Raw genomic sequence first — 27,600 nt, 5'->3', positions numbered from 1 at the left:
CCAGCAGGGTCTGTGTTAGATGTGCTTTGTGCATAATCTAAACTCTTAAGAAGGATGTTTGTCCTCTTTCCTGCTTAAGTCTGCTGCTCTTGTAATGACAGGAGGGATGGGCCTACACCAGCATTACTTTATATACAATTTGTCAGGCAGAAGACAGGTTTCAGAGTGGGATGTGGAATGGAAATAACATTGTTTTTGAACAACAGTGTTCTCTTGGCAACAGTCAGATGCACTTGTTCCTTCTAGATTAGGTGGTAGCAACACACTTTTCCATTACCTAGAGGTAGAACGAGTTACTTAATGTGTCCCTCTGCTGTAGCCCTTCTGTACTAGCCTTTAGGCTCCCTCCTCTGATAGGAGCCTGCTACTACAGAGCTCCCAGGGAGTGATGATCTATTTCTCCATAGATGATTCTCAATTCTTATCCTGCAAAATGTTCAGGCTCCTTACCTTCTATAGCTGTCAAAAGCTGTCAAAGAAGTTTATGAGACAAATGGGAATGCAGTTCCTTCAGTATGTTGATGATGCATTGTCTTTTATCAGTTTCTTTTGATTTAGAAAGAATCACTTCCTTCTCCAAATACTTAGGAACTATCTAAACTCAGGTTAATGCAGAAACACATCTTTTTTTTCCATTGGAATTTACCAATGGAAAAGCCTTTTCACTAATGATTGTAGAATTTCTTCCATTTCCTTTGTCCTGTCTGTTTTCTCCTCTCTTTTTACTCTTCAGTGTTACAAAAAGAATTTTTCTAATTCAAGCTGTGGAATTTTAAAATGCAGGATGAGATGTTACCTCATGTACTCCTCAGAAATATTTTCACAAAAAAACAGTTTCTCAGCCAGTACTTCGTAAAGAAATTGTGATGGCACCTTGAGGCTGTGGTAAAATATGTTTTATATCTGTTTAAATACAGAAACCAGATTAGGATAAGGTAATTTTTTTGACATGTGCCCAGGTCTCGAGGAGCTAGTGAGGCACCATGATTTTCTACAGGTTATTTTATTTTCACTTTTAAAATGATCTTGAAGTACCTTCAGACTTCAAAATAGATTCTTTGCATTGTCCATTATGTTTTACCTTTTTTATTACAGTAAATATTTGAGCATTTTTTCTTCTTACATGTATGAGAGTCAGTGTAAAGAATGCTATGAGACCCGCTCTAATTAGACTGAGTTTAATTTTTCTTCAGTGCTCAGTTAACACCTGCTTTCCATGCGGTCTTGGATCATTTTCTAAGACACAGCAAGAGGAAACCAGAAATTAATCACATAATCAAAGGTCCTGGCAGTTTTTTGGAAAATCTGCGTTTAGTGAAATGACGGAAAGAATGCATCACTTTCTGCACTAAATGAATCATCAACTACTTATTGTCAACGCTTAGAACAAAGGCGTCCTTGTTTTGCATTGTTTTTTCTCTGAAGAAGCTGGTGGCTGAAGGACTGTACCCAACTGTTAACAATTTTAAGACTAGAACTATGGGCATCTCTCTACCTACTTTAGAGTTTCAAGTAATACATATCTTGGCATGTCTCCTATGAATGCTTAGATTACTGAAGTATGTCAAGGTATGGCATGTACACTTATGCTTTTCTAAAACAATTAAATGCAGAGAGGGGTAGGTTATCATTGCTGGAATTCTATACCTATGAATTTAAGTTGTGGATTTTAAATTATTATGTCTTAGATTACTAACTCTTGTTCAGCTTAGGATTTTGTTGAATACCTACATAACTTTCTTACCATGTTTCTCCAGTTTTATTACTTGATCTCAAGGCCTGATACTTTGAATAACTCAATTATCAGGATGGCCTTCCCAATTATCCATTACATACCTTGTAAAAGAATTCCACTATTTTAACGGTTCTGTTTTGTCTTGCCATGTGAACAGAAAAAGTGTATGTAGTAAAATGTATACGTCACAGTGGTCCAGGCCAGTTCTCTGTAATTCAGAACTGGTAATTAAGTAAATTCCCAGGAAATTAGAGGTTTTTCTGAATTCAGCTGCAGTCACCTTTCCTTCATTGTTCTGTGGGTAGCTCGGTACAGTTCAGTCAAAGGAAAGTGGCTCCGTCTGCCACCTCCAGCCTTCTCCTAGAGCTTGTCTTTGTCCTGATAGAAGCAGGCTATAATTGCCTGACTAGCCACACTATTACTGTTGATTTCTGTGGGCTGTTACTTTTGGCTGTTTTCTGTCAGTATCTTTGAGAAATTCTTTCCAGTAATTAAAAATACGTGTATCTTGTTGTCTTCTGCATGTTCTCACTCTCTTAAAGGAAGTACCTTTGTACGGTAAAGAGGATTGAAGTCTCCTACAAAGCCTTACAAAAATGACCCTATAAGAGATTTCAGTGGATCCTGCTTCCACTTTTCTGCTTAAAAGTGAAGGAATTTTATGCCTCTCTTGGAGTCCAGCACTCAGGTGGAGATTCCCGTGTGTCTCAATATCTTACCCTAAAATAAACTTTGGCTTATTAACAACTTATTTCTAGGGATGCTAAGTTGAAAGTTTTCACCAAAAAAGGGGGGGGGGGGGGGAGCAAAAAAAAGCTAAGCTGTGGAGCTTTAACTACAATAAAGATCTTGTCCCTGAATTGAAACCAGAAAGGTCTACTGAATGGTGTTAGCGTGGAACAAGATGTCACATTAGGAAATGAAAAGCAGGAGGCAGGAAAGGAATAACTGGAAACGTACACACATCTTGATTTTATTAGTAGTTTTTATTATTTTTCTTCACCTTGCTATCTGGCATGGCACCCGTAAGAACCTCTTCCTTGCTGTCTTGTCCTATTGGAATTGATGGTCCTAGAGCTCTTTGCCAACCTAAGTGATTCTGTGATTGGATCTCCAGGATTGTTTAGCTCATTCTCTTAGCTTTTTCTCTTGGCATCTCTGGGAGTCTGTCACTAGGTGAGCAAAATGTCACTTACTTAAATGGAACATCTGGTTCTTACCAGCACTTCTTAGAACAGTGGGCTCTTTGGAAAGTAACTTTCTCCTTGATGTGGCATGTCTGGGAAATACCTCAAAAGCTAACTAGCAGAGTTCAAGGCTATTCAGTACTCCATGTGAAATCTTATTTGTAGTCCACCTAATTCCTAGCATACATGTGTAAGAAAAATACTGCCTTAAGTAGCACCTTTGCTAGCACCCTTGGTGTTAGTTACCTACCGATGAAGGAGCTGAGTAGACTCACCGTATTGATCCATCTCACTAGTTCATGCTTCTGTCATATCAGCCAAAACATTGAAAATTTTATGTTGGTGCTTATCTCTGGTGTCCCTACTTTCAGCTTATAAAAGATAACTATCTCTGACAGTTATATATCTAACAGTTAATGCTGTGAAGTGTGCTCAAGAACTGACCACTCGCTATTTTGAGGGCAGAAGGATGTCTTTTGTTTGTCATAGTGGCTACGATTACATAGAAGGTGAATGAGGTGACAAAAAAGGAGGTGGAGCTTGACAGACATAAATGAACTGAGTTTTTTAGGATTTCCAGTCTGTTTCTTTTTCCCAAACAGTGTTAAGTTCACACCCCAAAAGTATTTGTCCAAAATTTTTAAGATGTACCATTTAAGATGTACAGGTACCATTAATGTTTCTGTTTAGGCTCTAAGCGTAGTGAATATATGCAACCAGTGAGGCTTTTTTGGCTGCAGGCAGTCTGTTTTGTTTGGTAGTCTTAGCCAAACAATCACGAAGTGGCACATAGCTGAGAAGAATTTTAAGCATTTTGTGCTCAAAATAAGTTAACAGCTGTAAATCTGCTCTTAAAGTATCTAATGTTTAAATTATATAATTTTATTTAAAAGTTGATCTGTAAACAAATATATTGAATTAATATATTTTATGTTGTCTAGTTTTAGATGCCATCTGTTTAAGACATATTTGTTCAGAACACCAGCTAAGATAATATAGGCACTGCCAAATTCAACAATATATTTATCTTCCTAAGATGAAGTTTCCAGATTTCATGACAATCCTTTGTTTGTTGGATGCCTTTTGTCTGGGAAAAATATTTTAAGCTTAAAAGCATTGACTTTAACTCTTTATAAGGAGCTACAAATGTATTTAAATCACAGAAAGCAAGGAATGGAAAGACTAGAAAAATTGTGGTGGCTTCTTTGCAATTGTTTCTCTCCAGAAACAGTTAAGGAAACTATAACACAAACAAGAACTGTAGAGTTGTACAGTGCCGTGGAGAGGAGTCACAGAACTCGTCTGACATGCCAGATACCAAATTGCACATGAAGTAGGGACCTGAAAGGAGGCTAGTAGTTCACTTCTATTCACTTTAAACTAGTGCACTGTGACCACTGGTAATCACTTTACCTTTCAGCTAAGTTATTATTAATGGCAGTCTTTACACAGTGTAACTACCAAAATATGGCTGTGACTGCTCTTCTAATAGAGTTCAAGGCAAATACAGATTGAAAGAACCTCCATCTCCTTTTTTGTCACCTCATACACCTTCTATGTAATCGTAGCCACTATGACACACAAAAGACATCCTTCTGCCCCTCAAAGTAGCGAGTGGTCAGTTTTTCAGCACGGTTCATGGTAACTGTTATCCTCAGAGAGAGTTATCTTTTATAAGCTGCAAGTACAATCGCTACAAAGGTTTTAAATTAAGTTGCTCTTCTACAAGTAACTGCTTTTCTTGGTGTGTTCAGTACGTAGTGAATGAGAAATGGAATTGTTATGTATATAATACTGGGAAGCAAGGGGCTGCCTCCAAAAACTTCTGGCAATCAGCTTATGATATTAAAATATTCTTGTGACTTATTTTGTGTTGTCATCTGTAAGTCTTTTTTGCCAAACTGAAAGTACTCAGAATGAGTTTCCTTCTTTTTTTGTGTGTTATTTCCTTCTTTGTTATCTCAGGAAAAGAAAAATGAGTAGGAATCAAAAACAAATGAAAACCAGACTTCTAAAGTTTTTCTGTTGCTGTCATTACACCAACCACTGCACCAGGTTAGAAGGTGCCATAGTAATTTTTCATGCCTCGGCGCTATCAGGCAAAATTTCCTGAATCTGTTAACCTGAGAAAAACCCCAGTGACTCATGCTTCAATGTGGCAATACCATTTCAGTCTCCCAGTGGGTATGATCTGGAGCTGAAATACTTCCAAGGCAATGAGATGGAGATCCACTCTTGCAGTCTCTCTCTTTCGGAGCCAATGCATAGCTGACGGTGTCCAAACACCAGAATTTAGTCAGTTGCCAGACGTTAAGGTTTTGTAAGCTGAGCACTTGTAACATCTGTTGTGATACTACATGGTAATTTTCAAACCTCAATAATCTGTGATGGAACATAAATTTTTTAATACACTTTAAAATGCATTTTTGTATATTCAGATTGAAAGTTCAAGATCAGACGTGCAAAGCTTGGCTGTTTGTGCAGATGTGCTGTAATGCAGTCATTAGTTGAGTAGTCACGTGAGGTCTTCCATAAGCCTTTTCCCCGTTAACTTCATGCAGTACCTGTGACATCCTTCTTAAATAAAAGGGGGTGGTAGGTTCACGTCCTGGTCTGCATGTGATTGATGTGATTGCAAGTGAAAAGTATGTCATAGTGTAATGAGCGGCTTCTTTTCCAGTGTTAGCCAGATAGCCTAAAGATGGAAACTTCATAATTAGTGTGAATGAGATATTTTGTACCAACCCTTTAGATTTGAATGGAAAGCTACCAACTTTTCTCTGGACTGATGCCTTACCATATTCAGGAGTTTCTTGTGTTTAGCTGCATTGAGTTAATTGTCTTGTTGATGGAGAGACTTGATGTTCAGCATAAGTTTGATATAGCATTCACTTATCTTACTACAGCATAATACTATTTATGATGGCATGTAGCTTTCAGCTACAGCAAAAGCATAGTTGAAAACAAAGCTCCTATTCCAGTTGAATATTTGCATGTCAGACCTCTTAACAAGTTGCTTAACTTGCATTTTTGCTTCTGATATGAGAATTACATAAGCATCAAGTTTCTGGAATTGACGAAGGCTAGCATTAGTTATTTTTTCTGGCAATTTACTTAAAAAGAATTTTCTAAAAACAGTCTTGATAACTAAAACTATGTACCTTTTTAAAGAGGAAAGAAATATTCTTCCCAGTGTGAAGATGATAATCCTAACACTTATTCTTAAACAGGCGAGAAAGCTGGACGTGTATTTTGAATATGAGGAGAAAATAATGAGCAAATCCACTTTGGATAAATCTCTCCTGGACATGATTTCTGACCCAGATGGTGAGTACTTTAAATCTGAACTTTGTGTCAACATTGTTAAGAGATGCAATAAGCCTATACACACCATAAAGAACGTATATGCAAGCTGTGCAAGATCTGTGAAGGAAAGAGCTTTTTACTGGTTTTAGTAGCAGTCTAGAGAATTAATTATTAGGTTGAGTAATTTCCAAAATACTGGCAACTTTTGCAGCTCCATTAAAATCCATTCCTAACCCCTTGTTTCTGAAGATCAAAAAATTTTAACTTCTGTGCTTCTCCAGTATTTACTAATATAGCATGGAATTGTGCGCTCTGAACAGTCCTGGTTCTTTAGAATCCCACTGCATGTTTTGGAATGCATCTATTGTAAAACCAGAACGGAACGGGGCATTTCATAGGATTTGGTTAGGTCAGGGAGTAGTGGTGTCGGTAGCTTTTGCTTGTGTGAGGGGGCGAGGGGGGGAAAAGGTGGGTGTGAGAAGGTGTAGAGAAGGGAACCAAGACATAAATTGGCCACTTAGCTGGAAGACTCAGCTGAGGTTTTATATACCTTGACCCACCTGTGGCAGCATGTCCGTTTTCAATGTCTAGGAGCAGAGCGTTACAGCTGCTTCGTATATGGCTCATACATAACAAAGCTTTACAGACTGGGTGATGCTCTGGTTCTCTACCATCAAGAGTCACTAGGGGCCTTTCTGTAAAGAGCTGAGATAGAACGGGTTCTTGGCTTTTTGTGGTATCATGGCATAGAGGCAGTGGCCTCACGTAACCGTCATTGCAGCCTTTTACAACCTGAAGTATGTTACAACACACTGATGGATTCCAGTGGGATCTGATAGCAGTCAGCAGGAACAAAATAACCTGAAGAAGATTGTAAAACCTAGGTTATGAACACAGACCTGTGCGCAATAGGGAATATTGGCAAGTGTATTGGCAAACCTTAAGGTTTTAGAGACCCCAAGTCTCTGCTCTTTTCCCAGTGTGCTCTTTAAGAAAATGTTTTGTTATTGCATGCTTGTATGTATAGTCTTGTAGCTGCATACTGAACATAATATATGCTTGGAGTTTCTGTAATGATTCCGCTGGGAAGGAAGAATACATATAAAACCTGTTGATTTTTAAAAATCTTTTATTAGTGTCTGCGTTATAGAGTCAGAAGGCAGTAGAAGTCATAGATGGTTGGTGGAAGTCTGAGCTAAAGTTTTACAGATCTCATTGGATCAAGACTAGAAACTAACTTTCAGAAAATCTATAATGTCAGATATCAATCTGTAATTCAGTAGAAATCTGTTGTTACCAGGAAGTTAATTAGAATATAGACAATCTTCACTTCTATTAATCAACAATACAAAGTAGTCCTTTTCCATGTTCAGAATTAGCTGTTGGTATAATATTTTGATTTCAACTCCTAATGTTTGCATGAACAGTTGATGATTATATATTAAAACAGAAATCATTATGCTTGCCAGCATATCCTACTGGATCAATTACTTTTTACATGAACTGACATTTCCTATGCATATTCAGATTGCAGTCTGTATCTAATTGTTTTCCAAGCTTGATGTATCATATCAACATTTCTTTTAACAAAGATCTTGGGTTTACAGAAGAGAAAGATTGGACATCCAAGCTACAGTTTCCCTTCATAAGTTAAATATTGAGATGTTCACAGTAACTCCTTAGAATTTCATATGCTTTGCCTAGATTTAAGACATTTATATAACAAAAGGATATAAATGTAGGTAGTGTGATTATTTCAGAGTATGCTATCTTGTAAAACTGACCAGCTTCCAATTGTGTGATTTGCTGTGAGATACCAGCAGCGAACATTTGTTTTGAAGAACTAATGCCTCAAGTCTGCCAACACTTGCAGTGGTGATTTACTTGTTTGTATTATCTGTGGGATACCTGCCTTGTGGACAGTATCTGCAAAGCCCTTCACAATAGCACTTAGAGTTGACCACTTAACAGCTTCAGTCTCCCATTTTTACTGTCGTATAGTAATTTACTACTTGTGACAATTAGCTGCCTTGCAGTGGTGGTAAAACTGAAGTTACTGGTTTTGCTTTGCTCTAATAGTCGAGCAGTAGCCCTAAAGGCTTCCAGCTAATTTTTGAATTTAAGATGAAGTTGTTCTATGTTAGGTTTGTCAAGTTTTCTTCAGCATATTTACCGCTCCCACCTTCCATGCAGTCACAGACCCTGCTGCAGGGAAAGTTAACATTCCAGCCAGACCCAGTACAAGACCATAGCTTAGAAAAAAGCAAATGCTTTACAGGCAGCTGTCCTGAGTCTTATCATTGTTTGTCATAGCTATGGTTTATATCAGCAGTATGCTTAAAGTATTTTTGCCAGAAAGAGTGGTTTTCCTAAGACTTAGTTATTTTTGTAAGAGAAAATATCACCTACTCATGTCTAAGTGAGACCTCTTAGCTTCCATGAGTACAAGCCTTCTAGGAGTTTTGTGGGCATGGGAATGCTGTTAAGTTCTAGAACGTATTGACAAAAGCTATAAACTGGCAAGTTGGCTTTTAGTTCCAATGATGCAAAGTTTTTTTTTTTTCAGTTCTTGATTTTCTAGCTTACTGTTTAAAACTTATTTCCTAGAAAAAGAATTGTACCAAGTCATAAATGTTCATTATGACAGTGCTTACTAAGAAGTGTAATTCTTAACTTCTGTCAAACTAAGTATATGCTCCCTTACAAACAGAAGTTGCATATTAGACTAGGTGATCCCTGCTGTCATTATCTACAGTCCATAGTTAGGAAGAAAAAAATAAATAAATAAACTTTTTCTTCCCTACAAGTACAGAAAAGTGCACTTTTTAAAATATTGAACTATACCTAAAGGTAACATGCTTTTCTAACAAAGTGTTGAATTACAACTTTGAAATGTTTGTTTTGAGAAGTTGTACTTCTGAAATCTTGCATTTAAACTATGCTTTTTACTAATAGTGATCCTGTTCGAGGAAAAAAAGTAGATGCTGTTCAAAACCTGGTATAGTAGGTTATATCTATATAATCTAAGAATGACATGGATGGTCACATCGTCATTTTGATGTGGCAGAGATGAATTTTGATTGCCATTGGTAATGGTTCTCAAGAAACTGGAGCAGTGTTCCCCAAGGAATGGTGTGATGATAAGTGATTCAAGAAGTAAAATCCTTCTTGAAGACAAGTTAAAAGCTCAGCATTTGTTCCTGACCAAAGGTTCACATAAGTGCTTTTGCAGTCCTCAAGTATTTCAATACAGACAACTCTAAAGCTACATAAACAAATCGTAGAGGTAAAAAAAAAAAAAAAAAAAAAAAAAGCCATGGCTTTTACTTTTATGCTTTTCTTCAGTCTTTTTCAAAGATTACTGCCTTTTAATGCTTACAGTCCCCTTATAAAACAAGACATAATGTCAGTAGGTAACTTAGTTGTATGTTACTTGAAGAATAGTATTTGTTACAAGCAAGCTTGGCAAGTGTAACTCAGAAACAGTGAGCCAGTCTAACCCAATTTTTAGTAAAATTGCCAAATATCTTTTACTGCTGTATATGCCAAACAGGGCCATGCTTAGAAGTAACAAGTACCATCTTAACTAAAGGCTTGAATATACAGATGTATTATTACTGAAGGGCAATTAACATAGCATAGTAACGATTTTTTTTTTATTTATTTCACTGCAGCAGGAACTCCAGAAGACAAAATGCGTCTATTTCTTATCTATTACATAAGCTCAGCTCAGGCACCTTCAGAGGTATGTCCTTTATTAAATCTTACCAATCAGGATTTTTCTGTTTTGTCTCAGCATTAAATATAGGTATTTCTCCTTCTCTTTGAAGAGAAGTATGAAATGCCCAGATCAATATTACAACTTTAAGTACATTGGGTAGTGTTACCAGGTAATCTGTTCACAAAGCATTAGCTACTATTGCAAAGGATATGAATGGCTAGTGAGAAGGAAGATAATCTTTGGAAACATTTAGTCAAGAGTCCCTACAAGACCCATCTGGGCACAATTTTCATCATTCTGCTCTACTGCCCAATATAAGTAGATTTAAAAAAAAAAAGTTAATGACTCTTTTCACCCTATCCTTGTATATTCAAAAATAATTTGGTTTGTTGACTAGCAGATACATAATGTAGAACTGTTTTAATGTCAGTATCTGACTAATTCAGGAGGCAATTTCTTAATAGTTCTTTTGAGCTTATGATGAAGTTTTTTATTGTATTGTAGAAATATGTAATAAGGAATTAATATAGATAACGAATCATTTTGTGGTGAACTGCTGTACTGGCTCTATCTGGAAAAAAAATGTTAGATTAGGCAAAGAAACTATTCTTATAAATGTACAAGAACTTCTATGTAAACTTCTCTTCATTGTTATTAGTCACTGTTGTTCCATTTTATGGAAACGAGATTTCTGTCAGGTTTTTGAAAGATGCTGATATAACAGACTGTTCTCTTAGCTCAAAGTGGACTGGTTTAATTCCACAAATACAGTTAAATTTAGTAAAAATGAAAATAGCAAAATAGCATCAAATAAAATAGCAATCATAGCAAATTGCATTTTAAGGTGTATTTTCATATTTGGTAGAGGATGGACTTTGTAATTGTTTTTTAACTTTGGTTGCCAATGCTTTACATGTAATATTTAGGTAAGGATATCTTGTATTCCACATGGAGGGAGTTAAGAATAGTGTAAATCTGTTGCACTTCTCCACTTTGTAATTTCAGATTGATCTGGAGCAGTATAAAAAAGCACTGACAGATGCAGGTTGCAATCTTGCTCCTTTGAATTACATAAAACAGTGGAAGTAAGTAACTTCATTTTTCTCCTATGTAATCGGGTAATTTTACAGAATACAGCGTTGGTATCAAAGAATTATGTATTACTTCTTATACATTGCAAATTATCCTTAAACATTTGTTCTGGCATAATGTTTTGCTGTTGTTGTTATGGTAATACATGCAAAATCTTATTTTACAATTGAACTCTGAATGCCAGAACTCTGCTGAACGTGACACGTATCGGTGTCCTAAATTATCCAACCCAGAAACAATGCACTGAAATCAGTGAAAAGTTGGGCTAGTTCAGACTCCAGATTTAGTGATATGTTACCAGATGGCCATGCTGTCTATCAGTTGCTGTAGTTACAGATGTTATAAAAATAAATTCTCTGTATTTTAAATATAAAATCAAATTCCTTTCAGTTCTTTAACCACTGTAGCTCTAGACAAAAGGGATGCATGTAATAAACAGTTACTTTCTGAAACAGTTTGAGAAGCAAAAGTATTTTCACTTTCAAATGACCAGAGTGGAACATTCTGCAGCAGGATATGCCATGAGACGAAGCATTTGATCTCTACCCCTGCTTTCACAGGGCTTTCACCAAGATGGCTTCGGCTCCAACCAGCTACGGAAACACTACGCCAAAACCTTTGGGGTATGCTTTTGATTAATTTTTTGTAAGTCTTTGGGTTCTTTTAGCTTATTTCAGTAGTACCAAAAGCGTAATTAGTTCTGTACATGGCTCAGAATGAAATATTTCTCTATTTGTAAATAAATAAATATTTAGACACAATTACAGAACTACTTATCTCCTCTTAACAGTGCACAGGATTTATGCACAGGAAAATTGCAAGATATGTGGCTAAATCCAGAAAGTAACTTAACATAGTGATACTTGTATGCCTGCACGTTAAATATACAGGTTCTTATAGGAGAAGAATTCAGCATATTGAAATGAAGCTAAGACAGCCATAATGTTGAGCCTTATTTAATCAATGGCAGAAGATAAGAACAGCCCTGTGCATTCAAAATGAGTTCTCTCCAGGGCTTGAAGACTGGCTGGGATGAAAGAATGTGCTTCTTTTTCTTTAGGATCTCCTGGACGGGTTGTCCGTCAGATCAGTCAAAGGTGCAGTTATTTATTATCCCATACAGAATCCTCATTATTAGCAGTACTTTCAGAAATGCGCTGTGACTGTCATAAGGAGACTGTCACAGCGTGTTTAGAGAGAATGCTGATACTGTCTCACTTGGAAAAATTACTGTTTGGTAGGTCGGAAATACACTGAGCATTTCTGCTAACTCTTGTGATTAAGACACTCACTTGAAAAAAAAACAAACAACACTCAAATCCTTACACTACTGAAGTTTATTTTTAAAACTGTTTAGTGAAGCAGAGTAGAGAACACGACTTCTACTAATAGGTGAGGATCTAGTTATTAGATGACAGGTATATATTCCCATACAGGTGGTTGCCATGTGGTGTGAAAAAATTGAATGAATTAGTACCTAAATTGCATCAGCTTTAATGGAAATTTAATATATAAGCTATATCAAGCTTGAGAATGCAAATTAAAAAAAATAAATCTTACATATCATCTTTATTTTGTTTTTCAGTCTGTTTTCACGTGTTATGAATACAGGATCACAGTTTGTGATGGAAGGTGTGAAGAACTTGGTACTGAAGCAACAAGTAAGTTTAAAGACCAATATAAATAATAACAATAAAATTAGCCTATCAAGTAAGCATTGTGAACATTTAGAAAAACACCTTTCTTTACCTCTGTCATACTAATAAAGTTAGTTGTACAGTAAACAACGCCACCAACCTCTGCTGTTGGATGTGTCTCGCACTTTGTGGTTTTTAGTTTTTTGGTAAGTAATGAATAATGTTTAAATTGTCTTTGAATGCCTCCATTTGTAAGGAGTTAGGTTTTAAGACTCATTTCAGCAATAAAAAAAAAAGCAGCTGTGAAATATTTAAAATAGACTAGACCTTCATGAACATGAAAAGTCCTCTGCACCTTTGCTTAGAACATCATGTATTAAATGCAGCTGTTCCAGGATGATCGAAAGGCTCAAAGCATTCATTCTCCCTTCAGTTACAATTGAAGCATTTCCAATTTTCCACCTAAGTAACAGACAGCAACCTGAAACTTAGCTCCCACTAATAAAGACTTTGGCACTGGGGTTAGGCTTGAAGGTGGATCAGCTTCACTGTGGGAGAACAGAAAATATTTCCTGTGAAGGCTTTCTATTTGCTATAATAAAAAGACTGAAGCAGTAGATGAGTGACTACCATAAAAAGTGCAATTTTCCAAAACTGTAAAAAGAAAAGTAAATTTTCTTAGATTTGGAAGTACTATATTACTATTGAAATAGAATTAAAATGAGCAATAGAAATAATGTTTGCCAACACGATTCAAGGATATTATTTTGCATTACAGTAAGTTAAATCCTTTCTTAGGGCATTCCAGGCAAGTGTAGCTGTCATTTGAGTTTCCTGGTCCATAAATAATGGTGTACCTGTGAATAATTCCTAGTTATCTCCAGCATTATATTAATTTCTCATTTTGTTTAACAGAATCTACCAGTCACACGTATATTGGACAACCTTATGGAGATGAAGTCAAACCCTGTGAGTATAATTGCCTTCACACAGAAAGAGATGGAACAAATGACATCTTTATGCTGTGATACGTAATATGCCAGAGCTATGTTTTGTTTGTGATAATAGAGTTAAATCTAGTCACAGTGTATCTCAGTAATAGAACCATTTTCATAACTATTTCATAAGATTTTTCAGCATAAAGGTAGGTTCTAAGTCATGACAATTTATTGTGTCTCAGTGGAACTTCTGTTTTGTGGGAGCAGTTCTATTCTGAGCTTCTATTACTTTTGTATTATACTGAGTTTCTGTTGCTCCTGAATTTCTAAAAGTTCTATTGTGGTCTGAAGTTTTCTTTGAATCAAAGTAATTATTTAAGAGTACAAATTCAAAAGTCAAGTAGTTGTAAATGGGCTTATTGCAGAAAATTTTGTTTTCCACATCTTTAAAGGTTTGTTATTTAGAAGAAAATTTTTTGTTATTTAGAAGAAAATGTCAGTAGTCTTTCAGTTTGAAATGATGTTTGTTTGTTGTCAGTAAAGTCTTCTTGTTCCTGTGAGAGTGTACTGAGACTTGCCTAAGTTACTGAAGTTTTGAAATGTTTAAGTGCTTGGTGTACAGTCAAGACATTTACTAGAATTTACAAGATTTGGCTAAAAATAGCCCAAAATCTTTTCTACGTAGTTTGCAGTCAAAGCTGTCTTTTTTTTACTACGTATTTAGTTTATATTTACATATTTACTACATATTTAGACATCAGAATTGGAGAGAAAATTGTAGTAGCTCACCCTGGTTTATTTGTATACCTAGAAAGAGGTTAAGGTAAATCCCTTTGTTTTCATCATTAGAACGTTCTGGGTTAGTAACAAAAAATCTGATTTTTGCACTGTTATGCTTCACAAATGTTTTAAAAAAAATATAAAAAATGCATGGATTTTTTTAATTCTAGATGGATTTTCACGATGATGCTTAATGATTTCTGCTAGTTAACTAACACTTTTTGGCTATTCAGAGCTGGTCAGCCATTTACATCCACTGACCCATCTTTACCTCTTTAATATGGAATGCCAATATGTTAGTTAGCAATTCCCTCATCTGTGCATCCTCTTGTGAGTTAGCCAGTGCCAAGAGGTTTAATGGTAGGTTTTAATTCTGTGCTGCAGTGTTTATGACAGAAATATGGGTATGCCTGGTGAGTAACAAAACTCACCAGATTTGAAATACTCTTAGTCTACTTGCAGCTTCAGGTACTAACAATATGTAAAGAGAGATAAACAATAGTAAAACAGGAAAATGATCAATATGCAAGTAATTGTATTTTTTTTTAAACTGTACTTTATAGATAACATGTCAAGATTGTTAGGCAAAAAAATTGTCTTCTGTTAATTAACCAAGAAATTTGTGCCATTTTCAGCAGCAGAGTTGATTGTTGTTCCTTTTTGCAAGACTTGGAAAAGATGTGCAGGGCTAATTTTATCTAGTCAACCAGTAGAGGTCACTCAGAACACTTAATATGGTAATCTGAAATTAAAAACTACTGGTAACTTAGGTTACCAGTAAACTTTTACCAGGAAACCAGTTTATTTTGAGAAACTTCAAAATAAACACTACTTTTCTTGGGTTCCTAATTTAGAAATTGATTTGGAAAAGTTTACAAGTCATTTTTCCTGACTTGATATTGTCACGTTGTATTTACAGAAAACAGCCACATTTCCCCTTGGTAAATTGGAGAAAACATTGATCTTCTCACTTGAAAAAGGAGGGATTGAGATTATCTGCCTGTCTGTGACTTCATGTTACGCTAACATGTCAGTGACTAGAATTTGTGACCCAAAACAGGGAGTCCTACTTTTCAAGTCACAGGGGACCAGGCAAGCCCTAAAGAAAGATTCTCTTAACGTGTAGGAAAAGTGACAGCAACTTTCTCAGTAGGTAGGTTCCCCCTTTCAACTAACACAAGAAAGCCAGGGAGTTACCATGGAATGTTTAGGCTTGCTGTAGGATAAACCAAAATGAAATCGTACCTGTAAAAAGGCTGCATGTAGAAACACAGCATTGTGGCCTCTGCTCATCTTCAGATGTTTGAGGTCCTTTTCCACCCCCAGAATACAAAACTATGGCAAAAAGAAAGGGAGGGGATATGACACAGGAAAAAAAAAAATCTCTTTTTTACATTATCTCCTTTATAGTTCATTGAACCTTACTGGCCAACCACAGCAATCAAGTTAAATGTACACACAGATAAAAGTTTTATGCAAGACAGAATATTCAGAAGTCAAGCAGGCATTACAACAAATGCAAATAATTTAAATTATATTCCCAATATAAAATACAACAAACTATATTCATTAAATGTGCAACTTACACCACTAACATTCACAAATACTGTCAGTTAAAATTTTGAATCTATTCTGAATGGTATGCTCATGCTGTGTAAAAATTGTCTGCAGTTGTCTTTAAATTGATCTTTACGTTGATTGTCCCTAGTGCTTGTTTAATCTCACAAGGCCATTTACTAGGAAGGACAAATGTCTACACCTGTGCTTTCCAAGTTCCTCAGAGCAGGAATGGATAGAGTAGTTCATAGGGGCAGTAATACCATCCTGTGATTTTTGTCTGGACTGTTTAACTACAGCTAGACTTTCTCTTGCAATACTTGTTCTGAAACATGATGACCTTAAAGTAACCAGTGTGGTTTTTGTTACTGTTGTTTTTAAAATAATGACATTGATCAAAGCAGGTTTTTATTAATTGCTTTTGAAATTATGATTCATAAAGGAATGTTCTATTTATAAATCTAATAACATAGTTGTCTGGTTTTTAATCTCTATTTAGTGATACCTAACCTTAAATTTTCTGAACACACATGCAAAACATATAGTCAAATATATACAAATTTTCATCTATAGATAGTAAATTGAACAATTTACATAAAATGGTTTGATTCTTGAGTACAGACAATATTTGATGTACAAACTTTTAATACTATTATCACAAAGTCACAGAAAGAATTTAGTCAATCAATACCATATGTACATTTGTAGTGACTTGCTTATGATATATACGAAAGGAACTGTATTTTCATTAATGTCATCTCTTTCAGTGAATATGGTAACTTCTAGGCTTAGAGATATAGCATATGTTTACTTTTCGTGCATTAGAACAAAGAAGTTCTAAAACTGGGGGACTTCCTTAATTCAAACTGATCATATTAGCTTCAGCAGAAAACCAAATACAGCCTGAGCTGCAAGGATATTTCCATGGGTCTTTCTCCATTTTAATTTGAAAGCTTGAAAATCGATTTAAATAGCCTGAAATTTATTCCTGAATAAAATTCAGCCGTGTAAGGACATCTCTATACAATTGTCTGTGTTGGCAGAATAGACATTGCTTAAAGCAGAAGATTTTTATTTTCCTGCAGCCTCGGATGATAATTATTTTTAAGTAAAAGGTTTCTGTTTACATCTCTGTTTCAGTCTGGTAGTATCTCTGTGTTCCTAGTTCGCTCATTACTTCAGAGTTGCTATACCACCTTTATAAAACAGGCTGCCAAAATCATGAATGCTGGCAGACTGCAAATTCTGCTGAAATTCCCAGTGGAGTGTATAAAAGCATTTTACAGAGATTCAGTGTGAAATTAGATCTAAAGTTTTTTAAAAAGACAAACTTGAGGATAAGAGACTTATTTTATGTATTTGCAGAGGTCCTTAATCTCAAATAGATTTTCTTTGTGTGTACCAAATACCATACTACCACATGTATACTAAATATTTTGTAATATTAGAGATAGTTATGCTGTGTGAGCTCTAGTGAATTCCCCAGATAACTTGTCTACTACTGGAGATTTCTGTTCTATAGAATCATCAAAACACAGGTCTTGCATGTAAGCACCCAAATGAAAACCACTTTAGTCCTGTATGCAATTTATCCATAAATTAAACATCACAGTACCTGGATGAAAAACGTAGTATAGGAACAGATGCAAGCCACACAGTTGTCAGAAGCAGTTATTAAGAAGCTTTGTTTTTCTTATGTTAAGAGTTGGCAAAAATCCTGCTTGTTGCCAATAAAAATATTGGAAGCGTCTCAGTGTTCTGCATGAAGGAAAAAAAAAAAAAATAGTTTAGACAGACTTTTCAAATTCTTGTGGAACTCATTTCTTCACAAGCTTAATTTTGGTTTAATAGTAGTCATAAATCATGAAATGAAACGGTAAGTTTCATAACAGTAGCAGATTTTGATCTATCTTGTACTTAGCATTCATTGCCATAGAAGTGTTTTGGTTTATAGTATTAAATCACTAGCTGTTCTCTGGAAAATTTGAACATTTATAACCGCATGATGGTCCTCTGAAGCTGGTGACACCTTAATATTTTTTTTCTGCATGTTGCCTTTCTGTTTGTTATGCAACTGATGTATTTTTTGGAAAGTGTGTAATAGTCAATTGTAGATGAATCAGATGCAGTTCATAATTCTCTCTTGTTTTTCTGTACTGGTTCAGTTATGTACAAGTATGTAAGTAAAGTATATGTGGATGTCACAATTAATTTTGAATGATGGTATCTGCTAAATTGGGAAATTACATTGGTTTAAATGATACTTAATGTAACGTACAGAAATACATAAGCCAAAATTATTTTTTTTTTTGAAACTAAAATATGCTTTTTAATAGGAGACAGATGACTACCGATATTTTGATCCCAAGATGCTACGAGGCAGTGACAGGTAAGTTTACTGTGAGTTTTGCTTGTTTCCTTCTATGCCATGAAAAGGCTAACTTAAAAAAATCATTCTTATTTTCCTTGCTGACTACATAATACCTCTAATTATTCATTCTAAGACAACACAGTTGATATTGAAGGAATTCACAACCGGAAACTGGATCAACCAGATAAATCTGTGTAACACTGCAAAAAAGACATGGAGATGATTCTTAATTTTAACATAGCTTCAAAAAATAATTTTCATCACAGCTATGAGATAATAAGCTGATTTAATTGTGGGGGTTTATTACTGGATGAATATGGATAAAGTAGATCCGGACCTGGTTTTAGTCATTTGCATTAAATAAGAATTTTATTTGTCCTGACTTCCTCTGTTCTTGAATCATGCAAACTATATTTCCAGTAGAATAAGTAGGAGGAAGCAAATTTCAGAGAATTATCTATGTTTTACTTGAAAATATTATTACAGCCTGTGTAACTTCAAAGGTAAGTAGATTTTGAAGGCATCAAAGAAAAATGTGTATTTTCTTTCATTTTAATTGCAACTTTAATTGTTTCATTCTGCTTTTGTAACATTTTTTGGAGGATTTTCCCTACCACCCTAACCGTAACTTCCTCCGTAAAACCTCTTAATCGTAATGGTGTAGCTGTGACACGTACCTGCTGCCTGTAGTCATTTCTGAGATTTTGAAGCATTAATAAGAGTATCCGCAGGCACCACAAACTGATTGACTTATCAAGTTAACCAGGAGGTTATTCCAGGAGGCAGGGTTTGTGTCATAAACCATGCTAATGAAGATTTTGTTTTTATTCGTATGTCATTATATTTGTGTTTCTGGCTAGCAGCACTAGAATTTGAGCTTAAAAGCTCAAAAAGAAGTGTTGTCATAAAGCTCATGATTCAAACAGCAGCCTTAAAACTGATGAAGGAAAACTCCCATTTATTCGTTTGTTTCTGTAGAATGGATGATGACTTTTCAAAACAAATCGCTTAAATAAAATACTTCAGATGAATGCAGAAAGGCAATTAGTATTCTATTTTAAATTCTTGTCTAATATTTAGTATTTCATAACCTTGTACATGATATAAAATACTTACATTTTGCATATTTCAATCAATATCTAATAAGATATACTTTTTTTTAAATAGCTCAGTTCCAAGAAACAAAAATCCATTCCAGGAGGTAAGTCATGTAGAAATTACTTTTTGGTGTTCAGGTATTAAAAAAAAATAAATTCTAAATTACTAGTCATTTTTGATGATTATGATTAAGAAAATGAGAGGTCCTGTTTGCAAGAAACACTTAGTGCTTACACAGTCCTTTGAAAAGACTTCAGCCTACCATCTAATTGCAATTAATACTAGACGTAATAAGACTAACAGTGGAGGGGAAAAAAAAATAAGAAAATGCTTCTTGAGATAATTAAGAGTAATTTAGTAACACCACAATTGGGTACTCAGTAAATTAACACCCCTATTTTTATATCAGAGCTTTAGCATGTTCTCTGAATTTAAACTTCTACAGTCTTGAACAGTAATGTTGACCACTGAGTTACGTGTCAGTATTTTGAACAGTCCCTGTAATTTAAGGAAAAAAAAAAACAATCAGTGTTAGTGGTTGCTCCATTTTCATTGTACACAAATGCCTGTAACTTTTAGTCTTTTTCAACATAAATGTTTGCAAATAGAAACAGCCTTATCTATTCATTACCAAGGTAACTTATTACCAAGTTTCATTGGCAAAATTTTTGCCTTGGCAATAGACAGACATCTCTGATTTCTCTTGAAATGTCTTAATTATCCTCTTGAGCAGAACTAATGATACCTCATGGTGTCGTATAGATGGTCATAGCAAAAATGACAGTAGTAACATAGAAACTACACAAATTCATATGGTCAAACAGTTTTGCAGAATGAACGTTAACAAAAAACATGCAACTATTAAGTCTCCATATTCTGTTCATTAATTGTTCTGCTTTTAAACACAGCCCAGGAAATACCGATGGCTCTTAATGTTATTATTACTAGTAGCAAGTGGGAAAGGGAAGGACAATGAAAACGTGTTTCTTCATAACAAAAGTATTTTATTCGTTTCCCAAATTAGTTCTTAAGAATCCATGAAAATACTTTAACTGTTTTTATGGACACTAGAGACATCTCCACAGAAAAATGTAGTATCTTGAAACTATGTAAGTTTCAAGTATTTCTTAGAAATAAAATGACATCTTAGAATAAAGTGACATGTTAAAATCATTCTGCTTGCTATTCTGCATCCTAATGAAACTATTATTTCAAGTAGAGAGCTAGTGAAGTTTTATGCAGTTCTTAGTCTAAGTGTGATTGAGATGACTTGCTATATGTTTAATGATTTGGTATATAGTTTACTACTGAAATGTTAAGAATTTGCATATTCTTATTGTGTGTGTTGCATTTTAGGCAATAGTGTTTGTAGTTGGAGGAGGCAACTACATTGAATATCAAAATCTTATTGACTACATAAAGGTACGTACACTTCTTTTGGTTGTGATTAACTTACTTAATCTAACTTACAGATAGAAACCAATTTGAGCAAGCTCTCTAACATTTAATATTTGGAAGATTAAATCTTACAAAATTAGCTTTTACGTTAATATTATATATACCATCTAGAGGAAAAAAATGTATCTGAGAAATTGGTAGAAAATGAGGATTGTTAATTCAGAAGAACAGTTGGTTCTGGTATTTTTGTTAATGCTGCACTTCTGAATGCAGAGGATATGCTGTCAAAGCAAAGATCATGTTGACATCATGGAATGGTTTGGGTTGGAAAGGACCTTAAAGGTCACTTAATTCCAGCCCTCCTGCCATGGGCAGGGGCACCTCCCACCAGACCAAGTTGTTCAAAGCCCCATCCAACCTGACCTTAAACACTTCCAAGGATGGGGCATCCACAACTCCTCTGGACAAAATCTACACATCAGTATCTCAGCATTTACTACTTACCTACATTTAGAGGTTTTTGCCGATGAGTTAAAGGCAACTCATTCTTGAAATGATGGATCATTTGATTGTGTGTAGATAAGATTTGATGGTGTGTAGATATGATAGGAGTTATCATATGCACAAAGAAGAAAATGTGTAACCAGCTATGTAATGGTGGTGTAAGGGATTTAACATCTCTGGTTCAAGGTTGCCAGCCTAACAGAACACACATACCAAAAAACAGTGGAGGGAGAAAAGTAACCAAATCATTAGAATTCTTGCAGGGGCAGGAATTAGATGCAAGTGCTTACCTTGATAAAATTTAGAATTAGGAAATATATTACTTAAGAGCAGCAGCATACCATTCTTCCTGCCTGATTTTACCTTACAGTACCATGCTGGTGAGGTAACTGATTTTACTATCTTCCTGTCCTGTGGTGCATTACATTGAAGGCTTTCCTAGAAAAGAATAAATATGAAATATTAGTAACTGAAAAATACCTCTTTCATGTAACAAGCGCTTCATAATTTTCTGTTCTAGTAAATAACACAAAACAGGGAGTTAGAACTTGTGAGCTAGGCTGTTTTCCTCCTGGAGTAGCCATTTTGGAACATAGCTGGTCTGAATAGGGGAAAGGAGAGGAGAAGGAAAGTTACAGAAATTGTTTAGGTTCACCTTAGCACTTAAAATATCCTTCAAACTATTTAGAACATTCTAACTGTAGCAGAGTGCACTGTCAAACTTTTTGCTTGCTCCTTAGTTTACCCAAAGCTGTTTCAGGTGCCGTACCAATTCAAAAGACGGCCATCAACATGTGTATTTGTTAGTCCTACTAAAATAAACCTGATTTTGTCAGAGACTAATATACTGCTTAGATACCTAGCTGCATACTGACATAGCTGAGGTTAGCTGTGTATGCATATACATATCTATATACAGAACTTTTACAGGATGGCAAGCTAAACACCCACTTTTTCGTATAGAAGAGGCAAGAATCTGAAGTTTCTGAGGAGTAAGAGGGCAAGCAGGAAGTGATAGGGTAAGCAGAGGGAGAGAACAGATGGAACTGAAAGCTTCAGGAATAATAGTAATGTTAGATCTTGTGGAGAATGAGAGATCGGGCATAGGTTTTCTGTTGTTGTTGTTCTGGAATCTGTAGACAGAGATGATCATGATCTTCACGATTAGTTGTTAGAGCTGAAGTGTGCTGGACATTTCCCTGGTCAGACTGTGTACTTGATCAGTGGGATATGACCTCCCAAGGGGGAAGCCTGCCTCACCGTTATTGTCTCGTTAGACTATATGATCTAAGAGGTCTTTTCCAACCTAAATGATTCTGTGATTTTATGTAAGACCGGAATTGTACAGGAATGTGTATTTTAGAGCTGCCTGAAAGGCAACAGTCCTGTTTCACAATTCTTTCTAGTGTTTGAGTTTGTTTTATTTTTATTTTTCCTTAAAGGCTATTCATTCATATTACTGAAAACCGAATCTGTCAAAATATATCTGTCAAAACAGTTTTAGATTAAAACCTTACCTCTTCAGGCCTCGATTAAAGACTGGCCTGAAACATGGGAAGAAGTAAGCTCGAGTTCCTGCTCAGAGACAAGAATAGCTTATTACCACAAACCACTCAAAATTAATAAAGATGAGGACTTGAACCAGGATTACCATCTCCCCTATTAGCATGTGACCACCAGCTACTGACTGTTAGAATCTGCTTCTGTGACTTTCTGCTGAAACAGCACGAGTGGCAACATATACGGAACAAAATTGTTTTGTGAGGGCTTGTATTCCTATTTTGCTCTTTAATAAGTAAGCTTTAACTTCCTGTCAGTAAAAAAATAAGTTTACGCAGATAGGCCTCCTTGTGCTGTTCTTGTCTTGCCCATTCTCCTAACTATATACATATATATAACTTTTACTGTTATATATAACTGTTTATATACTGCTTATTTATATAACTATATATTTATAACCCACATATAGCAGAAAATACCAACATGAAGGTGTTTTCTGTTTTTTAAATTGCAGAAATTTGACTAATAGGGAAAATTTCAAGTTAATTTAGCAGTGAAACAGATTTCTGAAGCCTATACTTGAACTTCAAGGAACCATGGCATTATTAGCCCACCACCGGTAGTAAATCCAGTCTGAAACTGTATTACTTATACAGGTTTTCACTTCTAAAATGATGCATTATCAAACAAATACTATGAAACTGTTCACTGCAAACTAGGATTATTATGTATCCAACAGAGCTCAAAATAAATTTCACAAATAAAAAAAATCTGCCTCAAACATCATCATAGGGAAACAAATGACAGAAGCTTTCTGGCTGTAATACAACAGAAATACGCTGTTACTATTCTTACAGCAATGCCCAGTTGTTCTAGGGGATAGGGGTTGTTCTTTTTTTGTTGGAGGCAGCAGCGAGGGGGACCTTTCAGATAAGGTTATTACTTTCCCCAAGCCATTCGTAGATGCATCAAAGAACTTAACATTCTGATGAGCTGAAAAGTGTATAATGCCACATTTTTCCACGTCTTTAGGCCTCAACTCTTCTTTTCCGCTTCAATTTAATTATTATTTTTTCCTGTGGTGGACCAACTAAACCTTTTTTTTTTTTTTTTTTGACAAAAAGTGTAGGACTTAAAAATTGTCAAGAAATAAGTTTTTGGTATGCACTTAGTTAAAGCCACTTCTGCTGCTCTGTTGAACACACAATTTCTTCCTGACTTTTCTTTTTATTAGGGTAAACAAGGCAAACATGTCCTCTATGGCTGCAGTGAACTTTTTAATGCTACACAATTTATAAAACAGGTAGGTACCTTTGACAGCAACACCATCATAACACTGCTTACAGTAATAAATATTATTTCCATAACTTTTATTTTTATTTTTTAGATTTATAGCTCTCAATGGTTTGTTTGTTTTTTTAAACACAAAAACAAATTGCTGTGACAAATTAATGTACTTATTACTCTGTTTTCACCTGTTTGTAGTGTGGGGGTTGGAGTCATTGCTAATTTTGTTTAACTTCTTGGCCTGTATTGTCCATGTGAGTTCACAAGTAATGCAGTTGAACTCATAATAATTGCCTTAGGAATCCTAACAGGAAAAAATACAAAAAACGAAAAAACCTGTTCTTGATACTTTCCTCAAATAGCATGTCTTCCCAGGCTACTCTAGCAACCCTTACAGCTTAAGATTGCTACTCAACTATGATCTTGAAACTTTTGTCCTAAATTTTGTTATAAATTTATGAGTACTGGCATAAGGGGAACTTCAGGTTGCTCACACCTATATTAAAATCAGTCTTTTTAAAACTGTTAATAAACTTATAATTGCCATTACTTCTCTCACTCTTTCCAATATAAATGAAAAACACATATTCACAGCAATCAGTAATAATAGCCCATCAGTATGCTACCTATAGTACCCAACTGCTACCTATAGTTTTACTTTTTCCCAAAAAGAGAATAAATTGTTATTCAGACCTACATTTTGAAGAAATATATTCATTCTTGTTGCACTCAAAGGAAACGAAACAAACAGTACTATCAGCTTATAGCTCTTCAGTCAGCTTATTAGTTTCTTTGTTCTTTCAAGACCGACTGTATGTACTATTCCTTTAACACTGAAATTTAACCATATCATATGATATGAAACCCAGATCCTCCCCTGTGAAGGTACACATTAAAAATTCTGTTACTAGCATGCTTTTGGATATAAGAAATTACCAGAGGTTATCAGACAAATGTTTACTGTATGAACTGGATATTCGTTGCACTGAAAGAATAAAGTTACCAACCTGTTTTTTGTGTCTTCACATGCAGCTGTCCCAGCTTGGCCAGAAATAAGACTGAAATACTGTGACCTGGATGGCAATGTGACAAGAAGAATTCTTACAGCATTCAGATATCTTCATATCTATAATTTTGTCATTATATTAAAACTCAAAACAACTCCATTAACATAACTTTTAAAAAGAACTGTAATTAATACCGTGTATATCAGCATTTCTGAAATAAACCTTAAAACCTGATACATTTTTGTTGAGGGTAAGTTTCATATCATTACTTTCTAACTGCAATATTAACTATGGTGTATGACAGAGCTGTCTGAAAAGCATAGCATTTTCAAGATCTCATAATTTCAGTTACAGTAAACAAAGCAATAGTTTGAAGAAAAGGTCAAGTCTGTCTTTAGGAGACGTGTTCTTGAAAGCCAGCTATCTTCATTTAACAAAACTGAAAAGGACAAAACTGCCTTTTAGGATCACAGACAAACGGCCTTAGTGCAAGAGAACTCTGGCTTCCACTTGTTATGCTTTTACTTCACTGAAGTTCTTTTAGGTCTGCTTACATTTGTGCAGGCTTTGCTTAATGATCCAAAGATGTACTTGGAAGTTACCTTCAGTACAAGTTTTTGATACAGTAATTTAGCTTTTCTTATCAGGTTACATATTTCCATTCATCTACTTGCCTACACATTCGCAAACTATAAAGCCTTCAATAATTTTCTTCTGCACTGTTGCTTTGACTGTTATGTTTGGGAAGAAACCAAGCCCTAACCACAGGGCAGCTCTTAAATACAGCTCTGTTTTTCTAAGTGCATATTTAAAATACGCTTATTAACAATTGCATTAGGTAGAGCCAGTTTAGGAGTGGGCAGTAGTTCAGAGAATCTCATAACATAATTAACTTCCACCAGTAATGAAAACTCTGGAGAGCATGTGCAGGAACTGAGAGAAGGCAACAACACCTCTTTATAGCTGTAGGTCTCTGCCTTACAGAAATGTCCTTTCTGAAAGCAGCATTGCTGCTTTCAAAAGCAATAATATGTCTTCAAAAAGAGATAAAGACGATTTCAATACTTTAAACATTCCTCTCTTTCCTCTGCAAAGTAGATGTTTGAGTTTTGGTGTATCATCAGTCTTAAAGATCTCAGTGAACATTAAAATCTCTAATTTAATACAACCTGAGGTATTACATGCTGTTTTTTTGTTACACGGTCCTTTTCCCTAAATACCTCTGTGGAACTAGGGAAGTTACAGTAGTTCTTTGTCACTAACCCTCAGTTTTCAAGTCTCAGGACTGGCAGGTCTGCCCTGGAGCCTATATTCTCATTTAAAGAAAAGCAGCGCAATACTGAGTCTTAAGTACACCATACTTGTTCTCAGGAAGATGTTAGGCAGTCTAGTCTGCAGCTGTTGAAAACGAGCACATTTGTAGTCAAATATTAACAATGGCTATTTAAAAAAAGTGATTCACAGCTTGAAACAACAATCCTTCATTTTCTTTCTCAACACTACCATTTAGAATATTTAGCTGGATATTTTGTGAATTAACGTTGTGTTTAGTGCCTCTGTTGTACAGACTTTCTAGAAAAAAATATTAAAAGTAACCAAAAACATAAAAGTAACCAAAAAAAAAAAAACCAACAAAAACAAGCAGAATGAAGAAGAGAAGCCTCTCAAGACCACTACTTGATTTAAATGTCCTTATCAGTGAAATACTCTTGTTACAAAACCAGTACAACTTCCCTATCTTCCCCAGTAAAATTTGCCAAGATCAATGACATTTACATCAAGCTGAACAGAATGCAAGGTATCAGCTTTTTTCTTAAAACACATCAGTACTTCTGAGAATAGAAATGACCCTATCATTCAGAGTTATGAAGGGAACACTGCTATGCATACAAAGCTCGCTGACTATAGAGTTGACCTGCTCATTCAAGTATGTTTTGAATCAGTAATTTACAGGGAAAGATACCTACTTCTAGAAGACAGCCAGACACAGTAAGTAGTGTTTTGTTTTTTTCTTTTTTCTTCCCAGTGAAAAGAAGTTTTAGATAGCTAGCCTCCTGTGGCCATAATCATGCTCAGATAAGGTCTTTGAAAGCAGTAACACGTAGATTCGGAGTACAACAGAAAAAGCATTACTTCCTGTGTATGGTTTTTGTTGTTGTTTTTTAAGTGTCTCCATCAGAACAAGTCACCTTTCCCATAGGAGGGATAACACAGTAGTTTGAAGGAGAAAAGGGAGGAAACACAACAAAAAATCACATAAGCGACAACCAGAAACCCTCTGGGAGCGTCAGAATAAGAATACCGGTTTTGTAGACTCAATATTTGCTATGTGATCGCGTGGCAACTTTTCCTGGGAATTGTACAGCCCTTCGCTAGCCATGTCACTACCTTTCTGATGCTTCTGCAGACCACAAAAAGAATCAGGTCTGTAAACCTAGCCTTGCACAGGGCAAGAAAAAATAGTGGTGTTCCCAGCTCAGTG

At 35.3% G+C, this 27,600-nt stretch overlaps 1 protein-coding gene across 1 annotated transcript in view; it reads left to right on the top strand.

The window, feature by feature from the left end:
* The window catches only part of SCFD1 (sec1 family domain containing 1), a 43,228-nt gene extending 17,882 nt beyond the window's left edge, over nt 1–25,346 (top strand). The window contains exons 15-25 of the mRNA XM_084287290.1: nt 6,153–6,249; nt 9,903–9,973; nt 10,955–11,034; nt 11,602–11,664; nt 12,627–12,702; nt 13,594–13,647; nt 18,290–18,342; nt 19,492–19,525; nt 20,779–20,844; nt 24,059–24,127; nt 25,144–25,346. Coding sequence (XP_084143416.1) covers nt 6,153–6,249; nt 9,903–9,973; nt 10,955–11,034; nt 11,602–11,664; nt 12,627–12,702; nt 13,594–13,647; nt 18,290–18,342; nt 19,492–19,525; nt 20,779–20,844; nt 24,059–24,127; nt 25,144–25,167 — 687 coding nt within the window. The 3' untranslated portion in view covers nt 25,168–25,346. The remainder of the gene's footprint in view (nt 1–6,152; nt 6,250–9,902; nt 9,974–10,954; nt 11,035–11,601; nt 11,665–12,626; nt 12,703–13,593; nt 13,648–18,289; nt 18,343–19,491; nt 19,526–20,778; nt 20,845–24,058; nt 24,128–25,143) is intronic.
* Nucleotides 25,347–27,600: the final 2,254 nt, after the last annotated feature.

Source organism: Netta rufina (genome assembly GCF_964035555.1).
Source record: "Netta rufina genome assembly, chromosome: 5".
Taxonomy (NCBI): Eukaryota; Metazoa; Chordata; class Aves; order Anseriformes; family Anatidae; genus Netta; species Netta rufina.
Note: the sequence above shows the minus strand (reverse complement) of the source record. Positions and strands in the feature narration are given on the sequence as shown.